The sequence below is a fragment of the Sesamum indicum genome, linkage group LG4 (assembly GCF_000512975.1).
Source record: "Sesamum indicum cultivar Zhongzhi No. 13 linkage group LG4, S_indicum_v1.0, whole genome shotgun sequence".
NCBI classification, from domain to species: domain Eukaryota; kingdom Viridiplantae; phylum Streptophyta; class Magnoliopsida; order Lamiales; family Pedaliaceae; genus Sesamum; species Sesamum indicum.
In genome coordinates, this window is record NC_026148.1 from 12893589 (window position 1) to 12914718 (window position 21130).

The 21130-nt window shown below is 30.9% G+C and overlaps 2 protein-coding genes across 2 annotated transcripts; both read left to right on the forward strand.

The window, feature by feature from the left end:
- Positions 9588–13311, forward strand: LOC105160981 (protein SMAX1-LIKE 7). The gene is made up of 2 exons (XM_020693305.1): positions 9588–11027; positions 13128–13311. Exons 1-2 carry the CDS (start codon positions 9814–9816, stop codon positions 13309–13311), a joined length of 1398 nt encoding a protein of 465 aa, XP_020548964.1. The 5' UTR covers positions 9588–9813.
- Positions 13665–15518, forward strand: LOC110011901 (protein DWARF 53-LIKE-like). Its single transcript, XM_020693504.1, has one exon. The coding sequence runs from the start codon at positions 13665–13667 to the stop codon at positions 15516–15518; it is 1854 nt and encodes a 617-aa protein (XP_020549163.1).

Genomic DNA, 21130 nt, shown 5'->3' on the forward strand with positions numbered 1-21130 from the left:
ACAGTAGATCTCTCATATTCATTGACTATATCAAGTTAAAAGAATCGAGTTGATTCATTAATGAAAAACCTTTATAGAGATAAAGTATACTGTTTGTCGAGGGGCATGTGATTAAAACCTGACAAATTAAATCTTTATAGCGGTAACCCAACCTTATTGGTTGGAGATCCCAAGATCTTGGTTCAATGAGACAACTAAGTTATAAAGATTGTGAAAACCACTTGGAGTTTTACTCCTTTCTGTTCCTATGACGTTTAGTGATGTTAACCAAAGGGTAGAGGACAAGCTATAAGTTTTAATGATTCCTATGTTAAGTCAAGTACAGTACAGGAGATCATCTATGTAAGTGTAAAGACGGGTCGCTTCAAATGAAAAACACTTATGAATCCAAAATGATGCCAAGGCCAAAATGGACTCAATCGCGAGAATCAAAGATATTAGAGCAGGTATTGTGGGGGTACTATTGTCTTGTTTTACACCAACGACTTAACAGTTCAAGACATAATGTTCATTGATTAGCCAAGTAAATTCGATGGTATTTCTCTAAGGAAGGTTCAAAGCCACAAGCTACCTTTCCTGATGCAATAATTTCTCATTTGAAACTCTCTTAAGTGTCTGCATGTTCATATGCATTAATTTCTATTCATGTCGGGGATTGTTGGAAAATGGTGAATGACAAATGAAAAAATAAATTTATTTTGCTTAGATTAAATCTTAACAAGTGATTAGTTATAATGTGCGATGCATAACAAGTTCATGATATGTGGATGATAGTTGATGACACCCAATCATCATCTAACCGTATTTAATCAACCAAATAGGTGGGTCATTTGATTGAAATGATGTATCTATTAGGTAAAACCTTTTGGATGAAATGATGCGTTCATTTGAGTGAAATAGTATGTCCTAGGATGAAATAATGTGTTCGTTCGGATAAAAGGTTATAATCTTTCAAAGATATCTTTTCTGATTAGACATGTACATTGGATGATACATTTCCAACTTTTTTAAATAGTTTCCCCTATTCAATTCGATTTTCATAGGACTTTTATGCAATAAAAATATTTTGCAAGTACAGTTTTAGTAAGAAAGTTCCAAAATATTGTTTCGTTTGTCGTTTCTCAAAATTCGTAGTACTGCTACTTTGATATTGTAAGCTGTTGAATCTTAGGAGACAAATTGCCTTTATTGTTAGCATCAGAAGGGGACAATTATTGTCTTAAAGATAAATAGTTTAACTCTTACTTCGACTTCATAATACACAATTTCCGCATACCTCTCATTTCTCCCTGCATCAATCTGAATAAGAACCGAGAAATAAATTACAATAAATTCACATAAAGTGATACAAACCACTACACATTAGGTGGGACTCGTGTCCATGACAACTTATTTATGAGACATTAACTTTAACAACTAGACTAAGATATCATTGATTGAAGGGAAAGTTTTATTAGAATTGGGTTCAACTATAATCAATTAAAATTATACGTTAAAGTATAACAATTGTTATTAAATCTGATTTGAATAAAAATTCTGCCAGCATCACAATCCTTTTTCTCTTTCTCTTCTTCTTCTTCTTCTTCTTCTTTTTTTTTTGTAAAATCGGTTGATTACATGCTTACATCAATATCAATAAATTGATAAATACAGAGTGGACTCAATCAGTAAACTCGTATTAGGTGAGGTAAATACTGATTAAAATAAATTATGCAGATAAAATAAGATAAATACACATACGATTAACGAAATTCAAATCCATAATTTTAAATTTATTCATAAAATTTCGGTCTCAAACACTAGATTAAGACGTCATTGGTGCCAGCATCACAGTCCATCACGAAACGAATATAAAGTCAGACTCAAAAGCTGTATTATTTCAATAAATATCTTAGAAATGTTAGTGAAAATAATCACATGCTAGTTATGCAAAAAAAGTTGTATCACTTGATCTTGATCGAAGATGCCCGCTCCCTAAAAGTATATTGACTTTTGGCATTATAAAAAAGATCTCAATGCTACTTTTATACATCTTTTTAAAAAGTCAGAAAATATTAAATATTCCAACTTTTGGTAGATTGTAATATTTTGTAAGCTTTAAATTGAAACTGAAAATCTTATGATGGGAACATAAAGGTTTGTATATATATAGTTGGCCTCAAGATCAAAATACCAAATTAATATCCAATCATGCAGTGCAAATATTGTACTATGCGCATACTTTATTCTTAAATTCGTTTCTGTCAAGTTCGTAACGAGATTTTAATATAACTTAGGTAAATTTGGATTCCTCGTATTAAAAGACCTATAAGGCAGAAACGGTAAGAACTACATTAAGAATGTTTTGGGTTATAAACTCCCGATACCTATAAGTCAGTAAGGTCGTATATAAAAATATATAAGATTGTAAGAATGTGTCGGTGGGAAATGTTGTACTTGCGGCGTGGGGACCTAGTAATCATAAAATTTCTGATCACACGTGAACACCACATATATGTAGTCATCATGAGTCCATCATATTCGGGGTCCGACCGAAATGACCTCATATGAAAAGGGGCGGATCATCGCCCGTTTCATAATTAATAAAAGAGTTGGGGACATTTGGTCTGTTCACGACTTTTAGGTGATCTCCCAACATCACTATATTTGAGTGACATCAATTTTGTTCACCATTACAACTTACGCGTCAGTATGAATTTAAAAATCGTACATCATTTATTTGAATATCTATAAAATTACCCGTCAACGCAACAATCACATTAAAGAAAATTGACTGATGTAAGTAATTTATATTAATGCTCTTGAAAATTACAAATTAGTATTTCCAACAGCACTCAAATATTACATATGTACCTAATTATATAATTAGTATTTTAGAAAAACTGAAATATTGATATCCTCATTGGTAAATCAGCACAAAGAATATATATATATATATATACATATTATCGTATGAAACAATTTCACTACTATCACTACACAATCTAATTAATCAGCCATCCACCCTAAGAGATCCTACACGAGATTCTGCAAACATCAACCTCACGTACAAGCATTTAAAGCTCTAACGGTTGTACCTTTGGCATTTTTCAACATAAGGCAGCAACTTGCCAAGTGTGGCCACCACCGAATAAAGCATATATGTATTCTTCTCTGTATACACATGTAATATGTGTATATACGCGTGTATATAGACGCATATATACGTCTATGTGTTTGCATATGAATGTGTATTATTTGTATATATACACGTATATACGTATATATGTATAGATTTGGGTGTAATGCTTCAAATATCCCTGTAAAAATAATAATATACCAAAAAATAAAAGAAAGAGCAATGCGAACTTTACAAACGAAAACGCAACACAATCTCCTCATTCGGGAGTCAGTGAGCTTCTTTTTCAAAGACGTCTTCTCATAATTTTTTTATTTAGGGGGATTATCTGCCTAACAATATTTTCACAAGGAATAAATTGAAATTATTTTGTATAGAAAAATTACAATTTTAGTCTTGTAAGTATGCAAATGACAACTTTAATCTTGTAGGAATTCACTTTAATAATTTTATTCTGTAATTCAAAAGTTTCGCACATCGAAGATAAAAATGACCGAAATTTGCTAAAAATGCTGGAAAAGTGCACCCAATGTGGGAAATTCCAGCCACTTTTATCCTCAATGCGGAGTACTTTTAAAAATCATAAAATTTTATCGAAACAAATTCGTATAGAATTAAGATTGATAATTTCCACACTTAGAGAATTAAAATTACAATTTTTGTGGATCTGTATAAATATGTCAGACTAGTATTATTGGGTGCTCATGTTTGGGTGAAATAGTATCTGTATATATATAGGGAGAGAGAGTGGGTGACAATGGTGTGTTTGGGAGGTTTTGTGAAGCAGCAAACACCAAGTTGTGAAGTGACTGAATTGCTGGAAAAAGGGGGAAAAATTATTCCCCTTTGAGCAAAATTATTCATTCAAAAGCCAATTAAGAAAAGAATCCACACCAAAGAGATCTTCCACTTCCAGATTCTTCTGTTGAGGGACCACTTCTTTGCCCCTTTGCAAGTGGAGAGGCCATATCAAATGTTCTTTGAAAATGATTGAGGGGGAGATTTTAACCCACCATCAAAACCCTCTTTAATTAACTTTTTACCTACGTAAATTCGTATTTAGGGCTGTCGATTTTGACTCTGACTCCATCAAAATAAGGTGTCGAGAGGTACTGAATTCAACTCGCAGCTTCAAAATATCAGGCTTACGAGCTAACCAAATCGTATGTCCCGACCGTTTGAGCCATTTGCATATTTTCAAAATATCCAAATATATAAAGTCGTAACTAAAAAACTACTAAATGTATACTTTTCAAGAAGAGAGTACTTTTGGCCAAATTTTATAATTTTATGCGCTCAAAGAATATGCAATAATTATGACGGTTTTGAATCGTACATGCTCGAACTATGGTGGTTAGTACATATCTTTAAAACCCTAATCAAGACATTGTGACAAGAAAAAGCTTCAACTTTCATTCATATGTTACGGGGACGAACATAAATTCTTGAATCATAGGAAAATAAATTCGATTATATTTTAAAAAGTAAATAATAAGAGAGAGTGATGCATGTGTGGTGATGGGCTCCAATAGAATCGGAGGAAATAGGAACTGTTGGGGTGCAGTAAGAGAAAAAGTAGATGAAAAGGTTGCAAAAGTGAACAAATACATGAAAACAAAGGAACATATCAAATCAAACAACTTTTTGGAGCCCCCCTCTTTCTCTCTCTTGTAATGAATAATAACAATAATATGGGCTGAAGAGGAGGGGCGGGGGCGGGGGCCGGGGAGGAGGTGGTCCACCGCGACGGAGACTCATCTCTCCAAGCCAAGATAAAATGATATGTTGTAGTGTGTGGTGGTGATGGTGGTGGTGGTGGTCGTTGCCTTTCTTCATCTGTCGCACTCCTACCTTTACGAATTGAAGACACGTCAAGAAGGTTGGTCTGGGGCGGGTTTGCGAATATATAATGTCAACATTCACGGCAAGAAAATATAATAGTAGTGATAAAAAATATTAAAATGACAATTTTAGAACTGTCACTAAAAGTATATATTAAGTGATAATTTTTATTTTGTCGTAATATAATTATTAGTGACAAGTATAAAGTTGTCACTGAATGTAATTAGTGACACATGTCTAGTACCGACAACCCAATATAGCGATCAATGCATCATTTTTTTTTTTTTCAATAGATCGTCATTATATATGTGTCACTAATTGTATTTAGCAATAATTTTATATACTATTTCTGTCGCTAATTTTTGCTAATAATAATTTAGACAAAAATATAATAACTATTAAAATCATAAAACTTATTATTATGATAAAATAAAAATTCTCACTAAATATATATAATTACTTATAATATTAAAATTATCATCACTCTCTCTCTCCCTCTCCCTCCCCTCTCTCTCTCTCTCTCTCGGGTAGTGGTTGTAACATTTTAGACATGGGAGAAATATTGTTCTATAGAAAAGTATTGATTTGTCTTTACACTGTAAATGGCTACAGTTTACAACTCATAGAAAATTAACTTATTAACAACGATCAAATAAAATCAATATAAAAATTAAAATTTTTATGACAATTAATTAATATTTGTCATAGTTTTAGCTATAGCTTTGGCCTCGCTAAAATAATTACTAATGATCGTTGTGGAGCCGTGGTTAATTTGATCTGCCGCGATTTTTTTCTTTTCTTTTAATCATAGTAATTAACTGTTGCGAAAAATTATATATCTTCTAGCGGTATAAAAAAAAAAATAGTTATTCTTAAATCAATGTACGGATGTTCCAATTTTGAGATCATAGGCTCAAGTCCCATCAAATGTGTGGGTATTTATCCTACTTTATATGAATTTATTGTAATTTATCTACTTATTTTTAATATAATGATGTAATGATCAAATCGACTTATTGCTTATTATTGTAATCAATAACTACCCTATTATGTGAATATATAATATGTATGGAAAATTATTAGCCCCTTAAAATAATTCTTTTCAGATATGAAAAGTCCATAATAAAAATGTTTTAATCCCAAAATTCATTCGATAACTTTTTATTTTGAAATATCTTACTGTTAATTACTCTCGTTATAGACAAAATTACTCTTAGTCTTCATAAATCCATTCACTATATAAAAAAATTCAAATAAATGAATACGTTCAATAGAAAAAAACAGTAAGAATCTACTATCGATGTAACCAAATTTGTGGGATTCGAACCCATAATTTTTCTAATTATGGAACCTTATTTATAGTTTCAAAATCCGTCTCAGTTTAAGTTGATTGGACTAGTACATTTTCAATTCCATGTAACACACATACACACAATGTTTATAAAATTTTAAAAAATAAAAAACGATATAATAAATAATGTAATTTTTGTATGTATGATGTTTATATATATATATATATATTAATAAATGAAATAAAAAAATAAGAATAATTACATTTATACTTCTTCACCTATTGTATTTTTACACAAACCACCATTGCCTTTTATAAAATAACAAAAATCATCCCTAATTAACAGCTTTTAAAATCCAAAAATGCCTCTCTTGACCTTATCAAATTTTAATTTGATTTTTCAAAAATAGAAATGCCCTTAGGGGTGTTCTTGTGATTACCAAAAGGTAGAGGGAGTATCAAAATAATGTATATAGGGATTAGTAATATGATCCCATATAATTTTTTATCATTTATAGTAATATTATTAATTTAAGTTTAAATTATTTTGTTAACCTTTTTTAAAAATTGAAATATTAAATTATTCAATTAATATATTAATAAAATTAATAATTTCAAATTTAAATTTGATTTTTCAAAAATAGAAATGCCCTTAGGGGTGTTCTTGTGATTACCAAAAGGTAGAGGGAGTATCAAAATAATGTATATAGGGATTAGTAATATGATCCCATATAATTTTTTATCATTTATAGTAATATTATTAATTTAAGTTTAAATTATTTTGTTAACCTTTTTTAAAAATTGAAATATTAAATTATTCAATTAATATATTAATAAAATTAATAATTAGTTTATAAGTTTAAATTAAAAAGTTATCACACTTTTATAAATTATTTAAAAATATTAAAGTTAAAAGATTAATTATCGTCTATTTTTATTTATAATTTTATTAAAATTAATAAATAATAATTTAAAATAATTTATGTAGTTTATATATATCACATTAGAATTAGTAAAAAATTATTTATTTAGTAAAAAAGTATTTTAAATTATTAAATTATTTTTTTAAAAAAAATATTTCTTTTTCCCCAACCCTATGGTCATCCTCACTCTCAAATATATACACATAAATATGTCAAAGTATATGCATATTAATATATTTATATTGTATAAATATATATACATATATGTATAATTTATTAATTTTTATAAAATTTAGTTATAAATATAAATAAAAAAGAAATCTTTTAATTTTAAGAATTTAAAATAATTTATAAAAATAGTTTTTTAGTTTAAATTAACCTAGTAACTAATATTTATTAATATATTAATTGAATAATTTAACATTTCAATTATTAAGAGGTCTAATTTTATACAAAGAATCAAAAAAGAAAAATGTAATAAAATATTAATATCATGTCATATCATTCGTCCCGTATACATTACTTTGACACCCCCTTTACATTTTGGTAACTATAGATTCGCCCTCAGGGCATTTTTGTCATTGAAAAAGTAAATTAAAGTATGATCGGATCAACAGGATCATTTTCGAATTTTAAAAACTGCCAGAGGTGATTTCTGTAATTTTTAAAAAGACAAGAGTGGTTTGTCAAAAAGACTATAAATAAAAAAATATAAATATAACTATCCCTAAAGAGTGGTTTGTCAAAAAGACTATAAATAAAAAAATATAAATATAATTATCCTTAAAAAGATATAATATAATTTAAAAATAAAAAATTCAATTTGCACTAAATATGTTAAACGCAACCCAAAATTCTACCAGACTTAATTTCCATATTTAGAGCACATCAACTCCGCGCCCCAACTTATAGTCGGAGCAAAAGATGCTAGCGTTGTAAATTACAATACCACAAGATTATGATATTTTCATATTATATAAATGTGTGATTGACACTTATATTTTTTGTTAATTTGTGATTGACACATATATTTTTTTTTAATTTAATTCTTTTTAAATAAATAAAATTATAATTTAAAAATAAGGATGTATACCTGTTGGGAATCACACCTTCATATCACGTATTAGTATTCGATCAATGTGTTTTTTTAAGAATTAAAATTTATAATTAAATTATAAAAGATTAAATGCAATTTTTATTCTGCATCTTTTGTATTTTAGCGTTTTAGTCATTTATCTTTTAGGGCAGTAATAGGTTTTATAACTTTTTAATTTTTCGCGATTTTAGTTCTTTAATCATCGGAGTTTGCTAATGTTGCTGAAAAATAAAAAAAAAAACATGTACATCTCACGTGTTCTTTTTCTTTTTTAATAATTTGAGACTTTGTTCCCATTGATCAATTTAATGGATCAAATTCCAAAATATTAAAACGTACATGATCTATTTTGCTACCCTATAAACATAAAAGATGAAAACGCCAAAATGCAAAAAATACATAACCAAAAATTTGCTTTTTTGTTTGCAAAATTTGATCAATGAGAACAAAAGCCCCAAATTTAAAAAAAAATCCGACAATATTTGCAACCTTCAATGACTGAAGAACTAAATATTTAAAAAAATAAAAAATTATAGGACCTATTTGCTTTATACTATAAAAATAAATGATTAAAACATCAAAATATATAAAATATAGGATGAAAATTACATTTAAATCTTAAATTAAACTATGCGCAATTGGTATGATACTATTGCTCTATGAAATATGGATGTGACACGGCGACATAACACCAAAATTAGGATAAAAGATCTTGAATCCGAGGCCTCAAGCATCTTCTATTACATTTTTATATGGCGCACTTTTGTTACGTCCTTGTGTATATCAAATGCAATAATATTTTATATTATAATTTAATTTAAATATATTTTTTAATTTTAAAAGAAACACGTGTGATCACACGTCAACATAATAATACGAAAGTATGAAAAAAGATCCATAAAGAAGCAAAAGTAGGAAGAGAAAGAGTGAATGAAGCAAGAGAAATTCTTATTTAAATTAGATTTTTTCAAACTAAATTAGTAATATATTTGTTATATAATTGTTTATTTTTTTAATTTGTATATTAATTATATAATAAATATATTATTATTTTTATATAATTGATTCAAGTTGTACGACATGGGAATTTGGTTAGAGTTTTTCATGAAGCAAGCAATAAGAGAAAGATGAAATTTACATACAGAATCTATACTCACCATCGACCTATCTTCTTGTTCACCCAAAATGCCTTAGACCCCACACATAACTTCACACGTCCACAGTCCCCCCACCACCAACAGTATACACTTTGATTACCAGCAAGCAGCAGGAGCATCAACCACCCCCACCCCCCCCCCCCCCCCCCCCCCCAAAAATTGAAAAGCCCAAATCGCTGAAAAGCCTCGTCTCAACTTCTGATGCCTACAAACAACAAAATATACTGATTTTATATATTTATTGTTATGGAGATTGAAAGAATATGGTCGCTGTAAGCTATCAATGTCTTCTTGATAACAACCATTAATTAATTCACCCTTTTGTTTTTCCTCAAATTTAACCATCCTATCAAGATCTTTCTTGCTGAGCCCGCAATTTGCCGTTCATGCCGACGCCTGTCACCGCTGCCAGGCAATGCCTAACGCAGGAGGCAGCAGCAGTCCTCGACGAGGCTGTGGCGGTGGCACGACGCCGTGGCCACGCGCAGACGACGTCACTACACATGGTGTCATCGCTGCTGTCGCTTCCCAGTTCTTCTTTACGTGAAGCATGCACGCGGACGCGAAACAATGCTTACTCTGCGCGGGTTCAGTTCAAAGCTCTCGAGCTGTCTCTGAGCGTTTCGTTAGACCGGTTGCCCTCTTCGCAGGCGAGTAAAACTGAGGAGCCTCCGGTTTCGAATTCTCTGATGGCGGCCATAAAAAGATCGCAGGCTAACCAGAGAAGGCAGCCCGAGAACTTCACCTTTTACCAGCAACAGCAGCAGCAGTATTCTTCTTCTGTTCCTGTTGTGAAAGTGGAGCTGCAGAATTTGATTCTCTCAATTCTTGATGACCCTTTGGTGAGTAGAGTTTTTGGGGAGGCGGGTTTCAGGAGCTGTGATATAAAGATTGCTACACTGAGACCGGGGAATAGTTATCATCCACACCATCTGTTTGGTTATTCTTCAAGGTACAAGCGGCCAATCCCACCTTTGTTTTTGGGTAATTTGACTAGTTGTGAGAGTTTCAGGGAGGTGGGGGGTAAGGGTTTTAGCTTTCCTTTTATGGGTTGTTTTTCTGGGGATGAGAATTCAAGGAGGATTGGTGAGATTATGTTGAGGGCCAAAAAGAGGAGCCCACTGCTTTTGGGGGTTTCTGCTGCTGATGCCTTGAGAAGTTTCTTGGAAACAGTGCAACGGAATATTGAAGGTGTTCTGCCTGAGGGGCTAAGTGGGCTGAGTGTGGTTTGTGTTAAAGATGAGATTTTGAGGTACTTGAATGGGGATTGTGATGAAGGGCAATTGAAATTGAGGTTTGTGGAGGTAGAGAAAAAGGTGGAGAGTGTTACGGGAGCCGGGGTGGTGGTGAATTTTGGTGACTTGAAGGCTTTGGCTGGGGATGATGTTACTATTGATAGGTTGAGATATCTGGTGAGTAGTTTGGCTAGGTTGCTTGAGGTTCATGGTAGAAAACTGTGGTTGATTGGAGCGGCAGCTACGTATGAAGTTTATTTCAAGATTTTGAACAAGTTGCCCACCGTTGAGGAAGACTGGGACCTAGAAGTTTTGCCTATAACTTCCTTTAAGTTTTCTGTGGGAGGATCACACCCCAGATCCCGGTATGTTCAATTTATACGTCCTGTTGTAGCTTTTAATTCTATCATGCTTCCTGTCCATGTAGTTATGATTTGAATGTTTATCCTTTTTCAGTACATATACTTAGTGCAGAATTGTGAATCAACCTGATAGCTGATTCATTCTGTGCAGTTTAAAGTTAAACAGAATTTGGATGCATTTTTTAGGTTTAGGAATGGTGATTGCAACATCATAGGAGAGGTTAAATGTTAATTAGAATTGCTAGAGCATGATTGATTAATATGGGATGAGGGTCATTGCCGTAGATTTGCTTCGCCTATTGGTCTAGCTGTTCATCTGGTGGAGTTCTGTTAAACTGAAGATTTGAATTTTAAGTGATTATTAACTTGTTATCCATCAATATAGCCATGTCACTATTGCCTGACTATAGTTGGTTGCAGATAGAGCTAGGAAACATTACGCGTTTGCTGACTATTGTCTTGGCTTCATAGATAAGCAAGCGTGAAGAATCTAGGAATCCCCTGAGTTATTGATCTGCATATGTCTTAGTTAGATTTTAGGTATTGATTCATATATCTAATGTCCTAAAAACATGTGTTATTATTGGCACAACTTGTTAAGGTTCTTCGGATAATATTTTAGGGAGAATCAGACTTGTCAGCTTTTTCATCCATAAAAAACTACTCCCTATCCGGTCGACCATACTTGCATTTCCCAAGTGGGCACTGGACTTGCCAATCTCAAGTCATTTTGGTTGTTGTTATAACAATTATGGCATCAACTTGCAGCATGCCTTGTTAAGTTCTGACGGAGTTAAGTGGCATAACATAGTGATATATGCCAAACAGTGTTCCAGTTTGCAAGATTTCCAGATAATGACAGCAAATTAAGATATACTCCCGTTGAGTAATGTAGTATTTTTCCTCCCTTTAATCATACTCACAGAGAATAGATTAGTACAGAGAGAAGTGGGTTGATCTTTTTTCTGGACCAAAATTTCACCTCCAGAAGAAAATGAGGCATAGAGGGCATTCAGTACTCTTCACCAACCAAAAACGTACCAAATTGTGTGACAGAATACTGTCAATAATTTCTCATCCTATCCCACCTGCCGGAGCTGTCAATCGAAACAAACACCTTACGGAACTGAAAAGAAAGATGCTGTCAACTACAAGTTTGGTTTAAGAAAATCTTTCCAAATTTCACTCATTGCTATGAAATTGATTTGTATCTTCATCATATCAGAGTTATTGTTTTTGAATGATTTCTTGTACCCACATTTCCACTACAGTCTAAAGAAGTTTTTGGTGGTAGTTCATGAGAACTTGCTCAATACTCAAGTTTTTCTCAGAATTCTTGACTATATTAATAGGAAATTATCAAACAAAATATATAATTGTTAAAGGACTTGCAATTTTGGGGCTGCAAAAATACTCTGTACATGAGAAATCAATCAACAGAATTTTTTTTGGAAAAAAAGAAAAAATATTAAAATATTGTTTTAAAAATGACACACCAAGAACTATATTTTTCTTAGGAGTTGTATTTGTGCCATGTACTTGGTTTTTTCACATTTAGATGCTTATGAGCTGGTACTAGAAACAATAGTGAACAGAGGTACATACTTGAAACTTTTATGAAGAATAAGAAGGTGAATACATAATCAATTTACCTTGTCCATGGACTAAATCATGATTTTGATGTTTTTATCACTGGATCTTTATTTACTCAGTCTATATTGGTTCACTGTTCAAAATGCATTACCTGTTCCATCATCTGGATTACGTTAGTGTTTTAATTTGCTTCAGGTAAGTTCTCTGCTGAACTAAGTCGGAAAAACTAGCCGATGAACTAAATTTAGCAGCTATATGTGAAACTTTTGTTCAGTTTCGACATCAAGGATATTTATTCATACCATTCTTCTGTTTTTGTTATGCTCAGTGTCATCATATGTTACATATTCTGAATTATCTAGAAGGTTCGTGAAACCCAAATAGGAATATAGGAACTACTGATACATTATGTTAACTATCTTCTGATGATTTCTATATTGGGTTGAATATTGATATTTTTATCTTTATTCATGTATGTATCTCATGGTTGATTTTCACGACAACTTACAGCTTGATGGAGTCCTTTGTTCCACTGGGAGGGTTTTTCTCAATGCCACCCGAGACGAAAAGTCCCTCATCCAACGCATGTCAATATGTGGTCCGCTGTCACCTATGCAATGAGAAGTACGAGCAAGAAGTAGCTGCACTTTCAAAAGGAGGAGCTTCTGCTTCCGTTGCAGAAGAGTATCCGTAAAGGTGTGTTTATATGAAAATCTTTCTCGTGCTCCTAAAATAGCGAAATATTTATCTTACTCAATTGGTTGCTTTGTGAAATAAGACAGACATCTGTCTCACCCTATTATTGTCTCCTCATCTCTGGTCATTCAAGAATTTTTGAAGCAGAAAGAGTACAGTGAATTTGTTAGGAATGTATAACAATTTTTTTGACATGGTGATTCATTTCTTCAAAAGCCTCATTCTACTGCACCCAGAAGGCCTGAATAACAGCAGTTTTGTTTACTTGTTCTGTAACAAATCATAGCAACTTGATTTTTAATTTTTTCAGTGCAGTGTAAAGATGATAGATTGTTACTGAATGCAAAAACTATGGCTATCCAGAAGAAATGGGACAGTATCTGCCAGCAGAATCACTTCAATCAAACTTTTTCCAAAGGATATACTAACCAGTTCGGTTATCAATTTCCACGTGTCATGGGGTTCCAAGCAGCTGAAGACAGGAAAGAAAATGTGAGCTATAACCTTAGCAACCATTCAAATGAGCCATCAAATGAACGGGGAAACAAGACCATGTCATCAAGTTTGTCCACTGATTTACGACAGAGTTCTTCATTGAAAGGTGTTAATTCATCAGATATGCTGTCGAAGGCCAATCTGAGTATTTTGCCGAAGTCTGGTGAAATTCCTTCCGACTCAAAAGGAGAGCCAGGTGGTGTCAAATCTCATCATTTCGATTCTTTGAGTGCCAGCATAAATAATAGTCACACTTCTCCAACTTCGGTTACTTCAGTGACTACTGATTTAGGCTTGGGGATTATTTCTGCGTCTGCAAGCCGAGAACCGGAGGATCAATCTCGTTTGGATCTTGTTCAGGACTTATCTCCGGAAAACTTGGAGAAGCTCACCCCGTCCATCTCAAACTGCCCATCTCAATCATCTTCATGTTTCTACCACGATAGTCTTATGCACTCTGATGTGAAAGATCCCAAATCACTTTACAGAGCACTTGTAAAAAGAGTTGGTCAGCAAGAAGAAGCTATCAGTGCTGTTGTCCAAACAATAACTGAATCCCAAACAAAAGGTACTGGTCTCCATGGTATTAGCCGTAGAAATATATGGATTAATATTCGAGGACCTGATAGATTGGGCAAGAAAAAGCTCGCTTTGGCGCTGGCTGAACTATTGTATGGAAGCAGAGAAGGTCTTATCTACGTGGACCTAAGTTTCCAGGATGAGATGATGCACACAGATGCTCTATTCAATTCCCAAGTGACAAATAAATATGACTTAACAATGAGAGGTACTGTTGTTGACTACTTAGTAGAAAAGCTGTGTAAAAAGCCATCCGTTGTCTTCCTTGAGAATATCGATAAGGCTGATCTTGTCGTTCAGAATAGCTTGTCTCAGGCTGTGAAGACCGGTCGATTAACAGACTTACGTGGAAGAGAAGTAAATATTAGCAATTGTATCTTTCTGGGAGCTACACGGTCGATTGAAAGTAGCCCAAGTATTTCCCCTGGCAAGGAGTCGTCTCAACACACCGAGGAAGATGTATTAAATGCAAAGGGAAGTTCAATTAAGATGTCCATCAGATTCGATCTTAATGATAGTCCCACTAGTGAAAACTTACATCCTCCGGACGCCACAAGAAAAGGGCTTTCTGACCTGTTTTTAATGAACAAAAGGAAGCTTGTTGCAGGGAGCAGAAGCATGGACCTGCATGGAAGTTTGGAGTCCCCAAAAAGAGCACACAAGGCACCGAATTCCTACCTGGACTTGAACCTTCCTGCCGAAGGAAGTGAAATATGCAACACTTGCTCTGGTGAGTCTGACTCTGATTCCAGTTCCGAAAATTCCAGGTCATGGCTAGACGAGTTTGAAGGACAAATCCATAAAATCGTAGTTTTCAAGCCATTTGATTTCGACACACTTGCTGAGAAACTGTTCAAGAACATGAACGAATGTTTGCAAAACGTGGTTGGCTCTGAATGCTCGTTGGGAATAGAACCAAAGGTCATGCTTCAGCTTCTTGCGGCTGCATACTTATTCGGATACAAGAGGGTGGAAGATTGGATTCAGCACGTTCTTGGTCGGGGGTTTATGGAAGCCATCGGAAAGTTCAGCCTCAACGCTGGTTCCTTTGTAAAACTTGTTACATACAATGGCAGTCTTCCTGAAGAGCAACCTGAAGGTCTACTTCCAGCCACAATTATGATGAAGTAGATTCGAATAAATTAGATTATTCTTGTAAGTATATTATATATATATATATATATATATACACTATATATCATCTAAACATAGGCAATCTCAGTTATTCAGCCTTTTGGTCCATATTTTATTGGGTTATGCAGGTTGTGTTTGGGTAGTTCATATGGATTTGCATCTAGAAACAGTTGTATTTTTCTAGGATACATTGTCTTTGTTATCCTTGTTGCAGATGTACTTTTCTTGTAAGATTATTTGCAGTTAGCTTAGGTTGTGTTTTTAACATCATAATGATGAATAAGAGAACTAGCATTTTCAGATAAATTCAGTACTAGAAATGTTTTCTTTTTTTTTTTTTGCATTTTTGACTTGAAAATGGTCTACGACGACAGTTCTTGAGGGTTTTGTTTGGATGGATGAATTTAAATTTGAACGAGAGATTCTGAAAAAAGAGTTTAAAAAATTCAGTATTAAAATGTATTTGAAATTCATTACAAAGTTAATAAAAATGTCTCAAAATGAGTACTAAAGATTTCAAAACGTTTGAAACATTATAGAATTATATCAAAGCAAGTATTGTGGATTTATTATTATTGACTTGAAATTTTTAACTCCAAATACATTAATCCAAACATAATATCACAGATTTCTGTAATAAAGAGAAGAGAGTAGGAATAACAATTGCTATTTCCACCAATTAACTTTGTGGCATATTTATATTATGCCAGTGGTTGAAATACACTCGATAACAAAGGCATACAAAAATAATTACTACCAAAATGATTGTCTAATCATAACAAAGGCATGTTAAAAGAAATAAGTTTCATTCTAACTCAAATTTTAGTTCTAACAAGAGTTAGCAAATAGGTCGGTGGGTTGGGTTTATAATGGGACGGGTTCAAAACGAGTTTAAATATATGGGTTAGATATAGATCAGATTGAAAACGGATTGATTTAGGTATTATTGGATTCATCAAAATTTAATCTTTCACAGTTCTATATGATTATTCAAAATGCTTATTTTTCTTTTAGGAAGAATATTCCATATTTTCTACCGTAATTATTACGCATAACATCAAATATAAATACAAAGTTGAAAATTTTAACAAAGTAGGAATTGTTATAGTATGACAAAAACTGAAAATATTTTGTCATACTTTTGTCCCTCAGTGCCAAGCCCATGTTGTCGACTATGTTTGGCCCATTTCTTATATATATATATATAAAGAGAAAGAGAGAGACTAAACAGCCTGAAATTTGATAGGGCCCAATATGATTATGGTTCAAAGCTTAAGCCCACACGAATTGAAATAATAATGGGCCCAACATAATTATAATTGAGCTCAACTACATAATGACTCTTATTCTTCATCTTGTGATTTTTGCAATTTCAGATTATAATTCTTTTCAAAATTTGTATTGCTTTTGGTATTTTTTTTATTTATTAAATAAAATGCATTTTAGCTTCGTCGTATTAATTTTTTCAAGTCTTTTAGTACATATAGACAAGCTTATATATAAAAACTAATTATGAAACTTATGATTATATAAATATATATATTAATTTTCAGGGAGTGGGTAAATTTGATGAGTTTTCAATAACAATTAAATTTTGAGGTAAAATTGCAAAACTAATCCCATACTTTAGGATAATTTCAAACTTAACTAAATGCTTTACGAAATTTTAAATATAGCCCTATGTCCTGTTAAAAGTTGTAAAAAGAGATCAAATATTGCAAAAAAAAGAAAAAAAAACCCACACCGAGGGACGTTAAAACTAACAACGGAGAATACACATGAAAGTCATGCGTACGTGGGTCAAATTTTTTTATAGAAAGTAATTTGTTTATTTACAATATCACAAAAAAATAAATTTTTAGATCCTATAAAATTTAGATATTATTGTAAAAGGGTTTTTATAACATTTTTAAAAATACAGTAATTTCTCTTCCTGTATTTTTCAAAATGAAGTAATTTACCTCCTTAGACAGGTAGTAAATTGCTTCATTATAAAAAAAAAATATAGGAGGTTAAGTTGCTATTCTTTTTATAAAAGATAATTTGCTAATATCACATGAAGTAAATTACATTAAATTCAAAATTGATAGCATTCAGATGGATTTTAAGTTGACTCAAATAATTTTTTAAAATTACATTTGCATCCCCTAAAAATTCTCCGTTTATAACTATACCCTTTTTATTAGAGTTTGGTATTTTCAGAATTATAGTTAAAAAAAATTAGTTTATTCATTAATCAACGATTAATTTTAATGAAGTGAAGTTCAAATCGAGCAAGTTCAAATTGACGTAACATGAAACCTATTAGTCCGAAAGGGCCATGCAGAGCAACAAAAGTCCACAGACCGCCTAATTGACACCAACGGGTAAAATCTCCTTGTGCTTCAGGACCCCATAGTAACAATAAAGAATGCGCTAAACTATTAGCAGGGTAGAAACTGCGGCCATTAAGAAATTACAACCTTTCGAATAGAAATACAATTAATTCGAAAATAATATTTTTATTATAATTAGAATATATAAATAAATAATTAAAAATAAAATTGACAAATCTTGTAAATGTCTGCAGGCTGCAAACAGATTTATCAACTAGATACATCAAACAAATCATTATTAGACCACCATTCCCTTGTTGTCTATGAAACCTCCAATTCCAAATGTCAAAAAACATTCAACTCAACTTAGGAGAAGGGACAAAAGCTAGATATTCCTCTTCTCATTAATATAGAACTTGATTTTAAAAAAAATTATTTTAAAATAATATATACAATGATAGCTTTATAAATATAGAAAACAATAATGTCATTGAAAGATTAACTTTTTTTCATAAAATGTGTGCATATTTTAGGATTTAAGTATTAGAACTTTCAAGGTATATTTTAATTATATATCCATTAAACCTGCAAGGTATTTTATATGGTTATTTTAATTTTTTGAATTTTTTTTTTTTTACAGATTAGGACCTAGATTAGGAGATGGAGGACAAAAATTGATCTGACCATTTACATGTTAAAACTGACCCTTTTTATGTTTAATATTAAAGGAAAGATTAAATTTGATGAAATATTGCAATTGAAGCAAAGAGAGAATAGTTTTAATAGAACCTAGAATTCAAAAATATTCCAATATTTCCAAAAATGTCATTTTGGTTCTTGGTACCAATTGTTGCTGATTTGGATTTTGGTACTATTAAATCCAAAAGTACGCCTTTTTGGACTCAAGTTAATAGCAGAGGCTATGAACCTCGCACGTGGGTGTTAACGGCCATTACCTCTTATTCACTCACATGACTTTGACTTTAAAGGTCATGTTTTTATGATACCAAAATAATAAAAACACGTGTGTTTTTTTTTTTGGGTACCATTAAAAAAATTATATTTTGACCAACTTTGACACAAATTATAAGATTTTTCTTATTTTTACAAAAATAAAAATATTAGAAAAATTTTATTTTCTATATAATAAAATAGCTCTAAAATTATAATTATTTGTATTTCAAATAATTTAGATCTTTTTTTACTATTTTTGAAATTAAATTATTATTTGGTCTGAAAATATATTAATATTTGATCACAAACTATAAAAACTAAAATTTATTTTTTGAGTAAAAGTATAAGATATATTTATTATTAAATAATAAATTAATTTTAAAATTAAAATTATTTAGTTCGACATAAATTGTAGAATTAAGAATTATTTATTTAGATAAATTCTAGCATATTTTAATTATTTTTAAAATTAAATTTTATTTATTCTAAAAATATTTCAATAAAATTTTGACCAGAAAAAGTAAGAAATGAATTTTAGTTTTATTTCTAATATTTATCTCTAATGTAAATAACTATAATTTAAAATTAATTTATTATTTAATAGAAAAATTATCTAATACTTTTATTAAAAATAAGTTTTAATTTTTATAGTTTATGTTCAAATATCAATATATTTTTATAATTTAATTTAGAATAGTAAAATAGATTCTAAAAATTATTTGAAATAAAAATAATTATAATTTTATAACTATTTATTATATATATTAAAACAAAAAATTTCTAATATTTTTATTTTTGTTAAAAAAAATAAAAAGGTTCTTATAGTTTGTGGCCAAAGTTGGTCAAAAGATGAGAAAAAAATGAAGTGGGGAAAGAAAATGAAGGAAAATAAAATTGGGATGTTGGAAGCCCTAACTTATGTCAAATTTTTCTCTTTTTTTGCAGCATTACGTGTCTTTTTCCTCCCTGCAAAATAGTGAGATTAACGGCAGTTAATGGAGCACAACAGTCATATGCGCTGCACATAACTTTATGATACCAAAGAGTTTTGTTTTAGGTTTAATGGTACTAAAACTCGAACCCACAATAATTGTGGTGCTAAAAACGAAATGACCTTTTTTTAACAGTACCAAAAAAGAATTCTGCCTGAAAAGTAATATTTCTTCTAATGGAATTCGATAATATTTCAAGCATTTACCTTTTCATATATTAAATTTAAAGAGTTATAATTTTAATTAATATTCAAAAGTTAGATGTACATCAAATGATGTTTTAAGGTTTAGTTCACTTACTAATAAGCAGAGCACACTCAATATACATACATAATTTAATTTTTATTTATTTTAATTTAATTAAATCAAAATGAATAACACTACAAAAAATATAATATTTATTATCCATGATTAAAAATTAATAATTATAGTAAAAAGTTATTGTGCACGGCCACGCAATAGTTGTTGGTCGTGGTTTTTGCGAGTGCGGCTAATGCATTTATTATGACTAAAAGTTATAACAAAAATAATTTTCATGGTGAATAAGTTATTTTTTGCATTAATTTTCATTTAGCTGTGATTAATAGTAGTTATTTACCCTAGCTCTAATCCACAACTAATAAAATCATAGGCAATAAATTTTTTTTGGGTGAATAGCAATTTACCCCCCTGTGATATTGAAAATGAGCACATTACCCTCTTATGAAAAAAATATAGCAATTTACCCCCCTTTACTTTTTAAAATGAAGCAATTTACCTCATTATACAAGGAGGTAAATTGCTTTATTTTAAAAATCATAGGGGGATAAATTGTTGTTTTAAAAAATATAGGGAGGTAAATCCCTATTTATTTTTTCATAAGGGGATAATTTGCTCATTTGTGATATCACAAGGGGGTTGCTTGCATTTTTTCCTATTTTTTTTCTAGTGTGACTTATCAAAATTACTAAAATACTTTACCTTTGAACGTATGTCAACAAATTATTTTATGCAAAATAATAAATATATTTTTTCGATACATATAGTAAAAAAACACAACAAATTTTAATTATTCTAATTAAGATACTCACACTTAATAAATAATATAAATATTCGAAAATATAGTGAGAGAGAGTATATATTATTAAAATATTAAAATTATATATGCTACGTCTGGCAGTATCACTCCTTATTTTCAACAGATGGATATTTGAAATTATTTAGAGATAATTTAAAAAAAAAAAGTCACACTACAACAATCATGTCCAATATTTTTAAATATTTCTAAAGTCGATTTACTATATATCCATAAATATATATATATATATATATCATACGTTTGAGAAGTCCACTAATGTACACCTTATAT